The sequence below is a fragment of the Phragmites australis genome, chromosome 11 (genome assembly GCF_958298935.1).
Source record: "Phragmites australis chromosome 11, lpPhrAust1.1, whole genome shotgun sequence".
NCBI classification, from domain to species: domain Eukaryota; kingdom Viridiplantae; phylum Streptophyta; class Magnoliopsida; order Poales; family Poaceae; genus Phragmites; species Phragmites australis.
The window spans coordinates 19,719,117-19,731,814 of record NC_084931.1 but is presented as its reverse complement, the minus strand read 5'-3'; the positions used below and the strand labels follow the sequence as shown (position 1 = coordinate 19,731,814).

Here is a 12,698-nt window from a genome sequence, read left to right as displayed (position 1 = left end):
ATATGTAGCCAAATTGTTCCACCTACACCATCTTTCAGGACAAACTCAGTTGGGTTAGAGGGCAAGTTCAGAAGCTTTTGACCAAGAATGAGTATCTCCTTTCTCTAGTGGAGAAGTGCTCAGAGAGCAAAGGAAAAATGAATTTGATGTTGGCCAAGACCAAGATATGTGCTGACAAGGCGGATTTGGCTCTTGGGTTGGGTTTTAAGAGGATGACTTACAGTGGAGAGAGTAAGACTGTATTCACCACATCTACTACTCTAGAAGCTGAGAAGTCCAAAATCAATGCCACACCACAACCCATCAAGAAACTCATTTCTCAACTCACAAAGAAGAAACCCGCACTACAGCCCAAGAGAGCTCCATAGCCTAAGATGAGGGAGCATATGAGAGAGCCCCGAGTGATCGGCAGATGAGTTCCTGAGAGATGCTACCACTACACCCACTGCTAGAGAGAGGGTCACTTGGTTGGATTTTTCTTTCGCCGTAGGAGATATGAGTAGTGTGAGTGGGGGTGGAGCACTCGAGACATGTACCGCCTCTCTGTTGGTGTACATGAGCATTTTTCTCACTTTCACTCACGAGTCCCTAGCGCTTTTCAGTCTCTTCCTAGAGGTGTTGCCCGGCGTGGATTTTGCCATGACTCGTATGGTTTTAGTTCACGTGTAAGAGGTTTTGAATCCCAATGCTTTGGCGGACCATGTTTTCTTTATCGTGGTACTCGCCCTCGGCGTACTAAACCTATTTTACCTGCACCTGCTTTTACCACTTCAGAGCAGATGACCTAGTATGGATTCCAAGAGGTTTATGACTAACCCCAGTATTGAGCCATCTACCTATTATTCTTCTCATATGTAGATGGTAGGCGGAGGTCTAGAGAACAAGTGGCTCATTGACTCCAATTGTTCGTGCCACATGACCGGAGATTCATCCTGGTTCTCTAGCCTCACCCCCGTGAAGCGACATGAGTACATCACATTCGGGGATGATCGGAAAGGAAGAGTGAAAGCCAAATGTATGGTAAGGGTGAATGAGAGTTTCACTCAAGGATATAGCTTTGGTGGAGCATCTGGGATACAACATTCTTTTTGCATTGCAGTTGTTGGATGAGGACTTGGAAGTGCGTTTCAAACACGATACTTCTCAAGTTCTTGATTATTCTAGCGCTTTGATTTGCAAGATTTCTCAAGTTGCTAGAGTTTTTGAAGCTGGTTTTTTTAGTTTCTTGATTCTTCTCGTTGTTTGATTGCTCAATCTTCTTCTGAGCTTTGGATGTGGCATAGGAGACTATGGAATATGAGCTTTGATTTGATTACTAGTTTGAATGCCCTAGGCTTAATCCGAGGATTGCTCAAGCTCAAATTTGAGAAAAATCTTGTTTGTAATCCTTGTCAACATGGCAAGATGGTTGTTATCTTCCACCCACTAGTCAATCTAGTGATGACTGAATGATTGGGAGAAATTTTTCATATGGACACTGTTGGTCCTTCTTGGGTTCGTTTGGCGGGTGAGAAGTAGTATGTTCTTGTCATTGTTGATGATTTCTTTCGCTACTCTTGGGTCTTCTTTCTTGTGAGCAAAGATGAAATGTTCTTATACTTTCATAGCTTAGCTTTGAGATTGTTCAAGAAACTCCCTGGTACATTAAAAGCAATTCACAATAATAATAGCACCGAGTTCAAGAACTATCTCTTTGATGCTTTCTGTTTTGAGCATGGCATTGAGCATTAGTTTTCTGTCCCACATGTTCCTTTGTAGAATAGCGTGGTTGAGAGAAAGAATCACACTTTGGTGAAGATAGTTAGGACGATGCTCGATGAGCATAGGACTCCTAGGAGGTTTTGGGCTGAGGCTATTAGCACAGCATGCTACATCTCCGATCGAATTTTCTTGCGCTCGATCTTGAATTTGACTTCTTATGAGTTGCATAGGAGGAAGTCGAAGGTTTCATATTTGAGAGTTTCAGTTGTCTTCGCTTCATCCTAAAGCGTGGTAATATTCACAAGTTTGAGTCATGTTCTTCCAATGGTATTTCTTAGGGTATTTTCTTCATAGTCATTCTTACAATGTCTCTAATCTTGACACTAACACCATCATAGAGTCATATGATGTGACTTTTGATGAATCAACACCATGTGCTAGTTCTGTCTTGACATTGGACACTGCAGTAACTCGCCAAAGTAGGAAGTACAAACGACATATCGCCACATAACATGTGTGTGGTTTTATCATGTGAAATTTCAAAAAATTAGATAATATTAGTGCAGAAAAATACTTCTAGACAATATTTGTATAAATACGCATAGGCAAGTATTTTACTCAAAAGCGTCACAAAAATGTTCTGATTGCAGAGTGTACTAGGGTCAGAATAGCATGGTGCTATGGTACCTGATAGGCTGAAGTTCCAGCTCCAAACGCAAAGCTATCCGGGAAGTCATCCCTTGTGAACTGCAGTGAGCTCACACCGTGTGCAGACAGAAGCAGCAGCAGCCATGCGGAGAGGAAGAGCAGCTGGATGAGTCTCCCCATTTGTGTCGGTGTCGGCTCTGGAGCAATCGCCGTATAAGTGCAGAATTTCGCCATTGTCATCCGGCTCATAGAACATCAACCAACGCAAAAAATATCGTTTCGGATTCTTCCTAGTAATAAATAAGGTGTCGTGCTTGGAACGCCAATGGTTTGCTGAACTTCTGATTTGTTTCTGACAGGCTGATTAAGATATCTGTCTTGTGAGGCACAAGCCAATAAACAAGCAGATACTCGAATCCTGAAAGTTATGACCAAACTCAGAACAGCCTTAAATGATGTGTTTCGTCGTAGTCTGTTTTTTACAAAAAAACAAAGAACTTTACAAACTTTACAAAGCTGTTGGCGCCATGTTGATTCGGTGCACAAAGATATAGAAATGAAAAATGTACTTCGCTACAGTTTGGTACTGTAGGATTTTACCTCTGGACAAAATGCAGAACAAATATAGAAAAGATTTCAGTCAAGCTAGCAGGGAAACTCAAGAAGGATGCTACCCAAAAAAAAAATCGCTGCTAGGTCTGCAAAACTAGCAGGGAAGTTCACAACGTGCGAACTCAGCAGATTGTTGCTACGTTCAAAGAAAGGCTACTTCCAAAAAATAATGAGATGTCACTTGAAATTCTCTTTCCTAACCAATCTTTTTACAAAGCCAATTAAAGCCAATTACATGGCAACCGAGCTGCTGCAGCTTTTGAGAGCAAAAGAAAGAATTTCCACCAATACAGATAATGGCATCCCTGGAACTCATTTACTTCAGTATATTTTTGGTTTTCGTACTCGATGGCTCCTCCGCGTGTCTACAGCTACCAACATAGTCTTCTCAATGTATGCATTGTTGAGGTCTTTCTCCGTCTTTTTCTTCTTTGTATGTATAGTATGACTCTTTTCTATTTGGTCTTCTGTACGAGGCAGAGTGCTATCATGTTTCTTCTTTGGTTTTGGCCCTCGCTTGTTTACAAGCTTCACAATTGGAGCTGTTCTGGAAACAAGATCGTCCCCCACCTGTGCACTAGTTTTTACTTCTTTGGAAGAAGGGTGTCCAGCAACATTCTTAACTAGCTCTGGTTGTGTCTCTGCTGTCTGGCTGACCCTTTCAAACAGCCAATACCCTTCTTCCCTGGCTGCTTGATTGTCTATTAGGACATCATCGGCACTCTGCAAAGATCACCAAAAACATCAAAAGTGTCCTCGGAACAGGATCTGCCAGAAGATAGTAGCAACAACCTTTTTCACAAACTATGTAAATGATATAGTTCAATACTAAACATGGCACAACTGCAATCATGAAGTAACTGTTGATCTAGCAAACACCAAAGGAACATCGTGAATAATAATGTGCATTCTTTTGCAACAAAAGTTAGACACAAGCTTCAAAAGATGCAGCACTGTTCCTTGTGATTATTAAACGGTACTTAAGCAACTAAGTTATCTTCTACCTATTCCAGCTCATTTGATTGAGCTCAAATACTTTTATATAATTCTTTTAACAATATACTCAAAGAAGATTATAAAGACATACACCAATAAAATTGGAAAATCTAGTACAGTAAGTGACAAATGAAATACAAGTTTATCATTACTAAATATTTACATTAACTAAATATAGAATAATTATGCACTATGTAGCATGATCTTACTTCTTTGTATAACCCTCCAATACGAGCATCAATTAGGGGATTATCTACACCGAAGAGCATCTCAACTGTGATTTCATCATCTTGTTGTGTTATATCAACAGCACCAGGTTCCACAATATTTCTCTTCACATATTCCATTACACGATCAGTGGATCTATCTGATAAGATAGATGATGCTGCGCCAAGTGGTCTACCCATATCCTTTTTTCGAAGGAAACTATGCATATCCTTCTTTTTCTGAGCCTTTTGAGTCTTTTGGCTATGGTCTACATTATTCTGAGCCTCGCTGATATGATTTTGAAGACTAATGATTCTGGACTGGATACCATCAATTGATGAAAGAATGTCTCTTAAAGAATATTGTTCTAAGATAGTATCATTTTCCTTGGACTCCAGCAATGTATCATTTGAACCAAGACTTCTTATGGTGTTCTCAACAGCTGCATTAGGAATCAAGGATATATATGATTAGCTATTGATAAGAGACAAATACTCCAATAAACAGATAAACAAAATAGATAACAAAGACATTTCAACTTCTTTAATCTAGTTCTAATAACTAGAAAGAATAAGTTAAATGTTACTGTTTACATAAAATTATCTCATTTTCCTTCTAAAACAAGGGTACTATAACACGCCACAGACTATGCGTTAAATTTTTCTTGAACTTTCTTGTTGATTTGGTTCCGCAATTGAAGCCATTTTTTACGGAATTACGGTTAAACCCTAGGGTGTGCCGCACCTGATACTTTGCCTTTAACGTTACATTAATATATTGAACTCAGCTACCTTGACACTTGACAATTCAATGATCTGGCCACTTACAAAAAAATCATGTACACTACTTCTAACAATGGATATTACTAGTATTTGTATTTTAAATTTAATGTAGAATACAACAAAGACTACACTTTCTACTTTAAAACAACAACGACTTGAGTGCACAGACACAGCCATCCAACATACCTAAACTGTTAGAATCATCATCATCCAAGACCTCATCTGTTTCGGTCTTTTTCTTTTGTTTTTCTGCAAAAGATTGGAATATCAGAACATTTCAATAAGTCATTGTTATCAAGTATCAACATGAACTCAGTTCAGAATATGGATACTCATACAAGATACGAATCTCTCTAGCCTTACAAATGAAAAGGACAGGATTACAGACCATGGTAATAGGATAATATTTGGTGCCTTTCAGCGTACAATGAGGTGTCCATAATGTCTTCATGTCTTTTCCGTTTCCTCCTCTTCATGGTATTGCTCTCATGGCTTTGGAGAGCTATTTGTGGCCATTCTGATTCAGGACTATCTGCTTTAATCATCTCCAACTGCAGATCTTTTTCATGATTGATTAAAGCAAGTTCCTTGTCATACTTTGCTACTTGCGACAAAAGATCCTTCATACGCAACTCTAACCATTTACATCGCCACATTTCTGGGCCAATAAACTTTCTCCATTCAGCTGTCACTTTTTTCTTTCTGAAAAATGATTCACCTTATTTACAAATTAGTCATAAAAGGAAAAGATATAAAAACATAAGTATCCGATTGTCATGAAAAGATATCACACAATGGAAGTATTGTGCAAGACACCCAAATAATTAGTTGCCTATCTATTTCCACAAAAAAGAGTAAAAGACACCTACAAGGCTACAAGTCCACATGCTTTCACAATTGTGGGAAGGCCCTGTTTCATGCATTGCGATGTGGTAAAGAGTAAATAAAAAATATTAGAGCATCCAATGATTAAAAAGTATCTAAGTTCCTAAGATAGTCCACAAAAAATATCTAACGGCATCTCTACTTCAACAACACTATGCTAATTGCACTAAGACAATTAACAGAATTCAAAGTGTACAAGGATCCTGATAACTGATGCTCACCTGACCGAATGTGGCACAGCAGTGGTATCATCCACATTGATATGTGAATGAAACAGTGAATCCACTTCCATGGCACTTGTGGCTGATTCCATGTCGTCATCAGACACAGAGCAAGAAGCACTGAACGAGCTCGAGCACTCTGTGCTGTCCCCATGCTCATCATAAGCAAACTGAACATCATCAGCAACCATGTTACCCAGAGAGCCAAATGTCACCATGGGATCAGTACAGGCAGGCACCGTGTGCTGAGGCACGTCATCCTCGCCGTTTACCGTATCCACGATTTCGGATTTAACAACTACATTGCGAGCCTTGCTGTCAACGTCATTATTGTTGCCATTCATCACTGGAGCCGCGGCCATGGCAACAGAGCAGAAAAAAAACTCAGTGCCTGTGACCAGAAGAACCTCTGCGCCTTCACCAATGGCCCAAGATCACGCAAGGGGCCTGCCAATTCCACGGTGAACAGACATCAGCGACAAAATTCCGAGAAAATGCTACAAAAAGCAAAAAGACAAACGATCGAGAACAAACTGAATGAATTGGAGTACCATCCAAGAAAAAGTATTGAAGCTCTTCACTCGCGACCAAAACCCCTGGCAATTTAGGGGTTTAGCAAGATTTAGGAAAATAAAGCGGTTTTAGTACCCCCGGAGCACAGCAAACAAATCTGCAACAAACTAGACGAACTGGAATACCATCCAAGAAAGAAAATTCCGCGACAAACTGCACGGACCGGTGTATCCATCCCAGCAAGAAATATTTGATTTTTTTTTTCTTTCCAAGAAAGATTTGGATTCCGAAAAACAAAACAAAAATCTTTCGAAAACAAAACGAAAATTCATCCAGGAAATCGAGGGCTCCTCACCAAAGCAAGAGAAGGGATCAAATCAATCAAGTCTCGATTGATCTCCACTCCACTCCGCTCCAGTCCAGACTCAGTTGAGGGGAGGGGAGGGGAGGAGGACGCGGACAGACTCCAATCCAAGAGAGGAGAAGAATTTCTTACCTCGCTTCGATGGGAGGAGGAGACTCCGGAGGCGTGCGTGCTGCTCGGCGGAGCCGGGAGGCGAAAGGGATATAGTAGGGTCGTCGATTGGTCGCCTCGCCTCGGCTCGCCGCCAAGTACGGAAGGGAAGAGAAGGGGAGGGGTGTTTTTGGTATTCTATTTTCTGGATTCTGTTTCCCTTTCTTTCGGGGTAATCTAGGATCGCCCAGGCGCTAGATTTTGTTTTCACACCCAAGCTAGTAAAGGAAACAAAATAAAATTTACTGGCCCGGTCTTTTCAACTAAGTTAGATTTTGAATCTTATAGCATATAAACAGTGATAAATGTTAGCTTATCACTATCAATTATAAACCACGAGTTAGCTCTCGTTAGACGTGCATAGATTGTTACTATTGTATACACCTATGGTATTCGAGAAGTGGGTTAAACATTATATTTACGAAGGTGAAAAATAATCAAATAAAATGAGAGTTTTATGATTTGATGTAGTCTGGTGTTGTATGATTTGAATAGTGTCCAAATTGATAGACCAAAAGACCACGTGTTATGCTTCTGTGGGCTAGAAATTTGTTTAGAGTCCTTACAATTTTTGTGTTGAGGTTTTGTTCCTCCGTGCTAATTGTCATCTTCATGTGGTTGGGCACATCATATGTCGTGAAACTTACTACCTTAATGTCTTTCGTAAGATGTGTGCTTAGTATTTCAAGATTCAAGCTTCTGGTTCTTGGAACAATAATATGTCTAACAATATGTAGACTTTGTGATTAAAAAATGATACCATTTGAAAGTGATTTTTTTAATAAAATGGCAGGAGCTCCGCCAACTAACGTTAGAAGAGAGAATTAAAACATGTTACAAGCAGAGTTTAAAACACAGAATAGCCACCTAATACCAGAATTAGCAACGCAGGCCAACAGCTATTAAGAAAGAGAAATTTTACAATACCTTCTATGCTTTGCAACGTATGCTGTAGCGTGCTGTCTTGAAGAGTGGAGAGTGCAGCGATCACAAATGTATTGTCCAGTAAACTGCTAGTGGTATCCGAGAAGTCGGTGAAGCCTTATGTTTGTGAAGGTGTCAAAAACAGCCAAGAACCCTGCATCACATCTTCCCTTATAGTAAAAGAATTGCAGCAATATAACAATCGTGGTGCTATGAACGGAACTCCACACATTTTCTCCCAAAATCAAATCAACGCAAACAAATATAATCCATGAAGTCGGGTAGGAGATTTTTTTCAAAGAAAAAAATTCACGTCACAAACACAGAGCAGCGAATACGTTTCAGACTTGTTTCTGCCACAACTTAAAAAACTTCTATACTCACTCTATCCCTCGTCTTGGACATCGACTACTAATTTCTAGTGTGACTAAGAAATTACTTTTTGAGGCATACCTACTTGTACCAATTTCAAATGTCCAAACGCAATAAAAATAATAATTGATTATTAAAATTTTCATAGGTTGATTGTGTTAGAGATATATATTGTGATAAATTGTGTTTGTGTAATATCCCCATGTAACAAGAGATTATTTGCATATTGATCACATGTACATGTATATATCCCCTATAGCTTCTATAGAATACAAGTTGTTATTTCTAACATGCTACTAAAGCTAGATTTTCTTTTGGGACATAGCAACTCCTCCCAACCTTAGCCCACCCGTCACTGGTTTCTCTCTCATGCCTGTCATTGGTCGGTTGTGCCCATTGCTGGTCGGATCCAACCTTCCCCTGAACAGATCCGACCTCTCCTCGGTCAACCCCGACCTCCTCTCCCCGCCCCTAGTTGTTTTTCTACTTCCTCCGCCACTGTTGGGATTCATGACTCAGGCTCACCATCTGCTCGCCCGACCAGGTTCGCCTCTACTTGCCTGCTCCTCCACTGCCGCTAGGATCCGAACGCCATCATCGTGCCAAGTTGCCCGACTGCTTCTCACACATCGTCGCCTGCTCCATCTGTTTTCTCTTCTCTTTACCTGCTTTGCTTTGTTCTACACGAACAACGCAGCGTGGTTAAGGAAAAAGAGGGTTGAATATAAAAAATTGCATCTATTGTTGCTCTCCTATGCGCTCTACCGTTGCTCATCGCTACTCCTTTGCGCTCTTACCGTCGCCACTTCTTCATGATGTCGCCGGGCAACATTTTTGTTCCTTGTTGCTCGATAATTTTTTTGGTGTTAACTATCGGGATTTTGCATAGCATATATACATTCACATGTGTGAACTTCATCTTTAGGGTGTTTTCTCTGGCGATAGTCCTTGTCCACCTTACCTTATTCTTTCAATGGAGCCTATGAAGTCTTGTGCTGACAAAACAGACAAAGCAGCTTCTAAAGCCATCACCCCTACATATGATAAGGTTGTTTCCATGATGTTTGAATATTTAGATCCGACATGTCAATTCAATGAACCGGTACGCCCTAGATCTAATTGCGACCCTACACGAAAGATCCGACGATGGAATGCTCACCTTGCTCGGTTCTGGCACAATGGATAGCAACGCTGGTCTATTTCGCGGTGGCAACATGTCAAAAGTTGGTCAAAAGCACATCACGCTGGTCAGATGTCTCCGACAAGCGGTAGAAAGTGATCAGTAAAGAACAGTGAACCCGTTTTAGGTACGTGTCCTCGTTAGGAAAATTTGCAGTAGCTCAACATTGATGAGAAGCTTCGGTTCAACTCTATTAAGGCCTCTATAGTGCTATAGCGGTGGATTTGCTCTGGTTCTTGAGGGAATAGCCAGCGGATGTCAAGAGGGAGGGCAGGGGTGAACATATATAGTCGGGGAGGCCTAAGACTCTGGATTTGACATGAGTTAGGGTTTACGATGGTTTGAGCAATTCAGACTCAATTTTTCTCATTTGAACTCAATCTCACCACAGCTATTGTCGATCCTAGCTAACGGAGTATTGAGTAAGAGGGCGTCCTAGCTAACGGGCCCCATGAGAGGTATGACGACCGATGGGGGGTATTTTTTGAACCCTAGCCCTTCGCGCGACCAGGCCTAAGCTCGCACGACCAGTGCAAGGTTTGCAGGACCAACCTCCTTGTGATATTATGAGATCCCGCGACCAGCCCTTGCGTTCCACAACTGGGACAGGCACTCAAAGCTCTCAGGGCAAGTTAGGTTCATCCGGTTCTCCAGGATTTGATCCAAGAGTATAATATCTAGCTAGGCATGAGTCTGCTAATCGGGACCCACTTATAAGTTCTCCCTCTGTGGTATATAAAGAGAGGAGGACCTAGTTTGTAGAGGAGGATGGGTAACTGATTCACAAGCACTCATAACAAAATACACAGGACGTAGGACTGTTATCCTTCGGGAGGCCTGAGCCTGGATAACCCCGGTGTTTTTGAGTTCAACGCGCGCACACATACCAACGAACGCACACCTTCAGCGTTGTGCCCTTCGACCGGTACACCCTAGAATCATTGTCAGGGATTAACTCTCGACAGTTGGCGTGCTAGGTAGGGGACGTGTTTCTGCGTTTTGGTAGGTGTTAGAGATTAGATTGGGCTACCCATGGTCGGATCCACGGCAACCGCTGAGTCCCTTTCCAAGGACCCCGGTCACCATGAGGTATACGTCATGGGATATGACCCAGATGAGCCCGGTGTGCTCTAGGAATAGGACATTGAACCGAAGTTTGAAGGCTCTAAGGCCCAATGAAAGGTTTGCATGACAGTTCATGCAACAGAGGGTAGCGGAGGCTCCCGTGTTTCGGGTGCCGGCAATGATCCCCAGGCCACGCGTCTAGAGGGGAACTAGACCGGAGCTGGACACGAGAACACTTCAACACATGTCACATTCCAATTCCTAATCATGTCATTAAGCATAATTTAGCATCATAAGTATCATGTTTAAATGTTAAGCATTATGGTTTGTTTGTTATTCCTATTGGTGGTTTGGCTTTTGCTATGTGTTATGAAACTAACCGACGTTAGCACTTTCGTTAGTTTAAGTCTCGCCTAGGCTTTTGGGTAAATCCAATTTAATTGGGTTCATCACATTTTGTTAGAGGAATAAAAATCCTTAGAATTTTGGAGCCACCTCTCTTGAGTGAATAAAAAGGAAGGATAAATTGAGGAGGAACAAAAATGATTTTCAGTTGAAATGGGTTTGAAACACTAGCAAGTGGGCCCACTTGGGCTTGGCCAGCCCACACCCCCTCCTCTCCTTTCACCAGTAGCCCCACCCTCCCCTCACTCTCCCCCACGCCCACTCTCTCTCTTTTCCAACCAACCAAAGAGCAAGAACTGCAGCACCCTCTCCCCTCTCCCTCAAACTCTCCATTTCCTCACCCAAAATCCCACTCAAGGACAAGGATTCGAGGTATGCATGATATATCACTGCATTCCCCACCACTCTAGCTCTCCATTCATCTAATTCGTTCTTGCATGCATGAAGTTTTGAAGAATTTGCAACCAATTTCGTCATCTTCCTCCTTTGAAAATTTCAACAGCTTGGTTCCTCTTCTCTGGGTTTTTTCCTCCAGATTCTTCCCCCAACCGACAGTCTCAAACCTTGGTAAGGATCTTGTGTAAGTCTCCTAGGTATCCATGGGGAGAATGCACATTTTTAGTTTAGTTTTGGGTAAGTTTTTGAGCTGCGAACATGTGGTTGTGAAACGTCGTTTGTTCGTGTTGAAATGGAGCAAATATGAGAAGTTTGGATGCGATAGAGCTAGTGATTCATGCTTTTGGAGTGGATAATTGAGGTGTAGAATCCTCGCATTAGTTCCAAACATGCTTATCATCAATTTAGAGAGACATGCAACTTGATTCAGCCGACGAATCATCGAAAAACACTCATTCTTTTATAACCCGGAGGTTCCAAGTTAATTCAAGCAATTTTTAATAGATAACCCTTGCCCGAAACCTCACCCATAGGTTCCAATACCCGGAGGTTCCAGGTTCAACCCGGACCCTCCGTATTTTACTGTTTATGAGAGGTTTTTCTTTTTTCTTTTTACTTTGCTGATAGCTTGTGAATTTCATAGTTAATTCATACGAACTCTAAAAATCATTAGACCAGTTGTGTTAGCTTCGTATGAGTATGAAATAAATGTTAAAAATGTTGAAACTCCATAAATACGTTTTATATTTATTTATTTATTTAAGTGTGTTTCAACTTAATTAAATCACAATCAATTAATGTGATATCCTAAAATTATGAAACCACTTGGAAAATTAATCTTATGATCACTGCTATCTAGGAAAAATATACTTTGGTATGAAAGTGTTGTTTAAATTATGAAGCTCATTTAATCTTGATAGCTAGCTTAATTTTACGATCATTTTTGAATAGACCTTAAATAAATCTTTTATAACATGAGATTTCACACTTCAATTCTTATGATTCTTGTTGCCTCATATTCTTTACTATTTTTTTTTTACCAAATTGTAATTTGATAGGTGACTCGGAGTAACCTTTCGGTAAAATAGGCATAACTTTGCATACAGACTCTGATTTTGACTTTTTTTACTCTACGGACATCTATAGAAAAAGTTACATCCGTTTCTGCCCCACTTTATCAGGTTTGGTGAATTGTTTGATGCTAAAAATGGCCTGGAAGATTGATTTTTATGCACCATTTTTGAAACACGCGCTTGTGTTTATAGCCACCACCCCTT

At 40.9% G+C, this 12,698-nt stretch overlaps 1 protein-coding gene across 2 annotated transcripts; it reads right to left on the bottom strand.

Annotated features, from left to right (window-relative positions):
* Window positions 1-2,974: 2,974 nt before the first annotated feature.
* On the bottom strand, window positions 2,975-7,234 carry LOC133885598 (uncharacterized). Of its 2 annotated transcripts, none has more exons than XM_062325326.1 (6): window positions 7,062-7,234; window positions 6,053-6,499; window positions 5,335-5,648; window positions 5,133-5,195; window positions 4,167-4,606; window positions 2,975-3,684 (listed from the first exon to the last, which is right to left on the bottom strand). In XM_062325326.1, exons 2-6 carry the CDS (start codon window positions 6,412-6,414, stop codon window positions 3,283-3,285), a joined length of 1,581 nt encoding a protein of 526 aa, XP_062181310.1. In that variant the 5' UTR covers window positions 6,415-6,499; window positions 7,062-7,234; the 3' UTR covers window positions 2,975-3,282. The 2 variants fall into 2 exon arrangements, with proteins under 2 accessions (XP_062181310.1, XP_062181311.1); XM_062325327.1 differs by lacking the exon at window positions 7,062-7,234 and adding an exon at window positions 6,604-7,017.
* Window positions 7,235-12,698: the final 5,464 nt, after the last annotated feature.

Excerpts from the sequence above, each read along its gene's own strand:
- LOC133885598 (XM_062325326.1), bottom strand. The coding sequence starts at position 6,414 with ATGGCCGCGGCTCCAGTGATGAATGGCAACAATAATGACGTTGACAGC. Across the intron at positions 5,649-6,052 it reads GCTGTGCCACATTCGGTCAG|AAAGAAAAAAGTGACAGCTG; the intron begins GTGAGCATCAGT and ends ATCATTTTTCAG. Across the intron at positions 4,607-5,132 it reads TGATGATTCTAACAGTTTAG|CTGTTGAGAACACCATAAGA; the intron begins GTATGTTGGATG and ends TTCCTAATGCAG.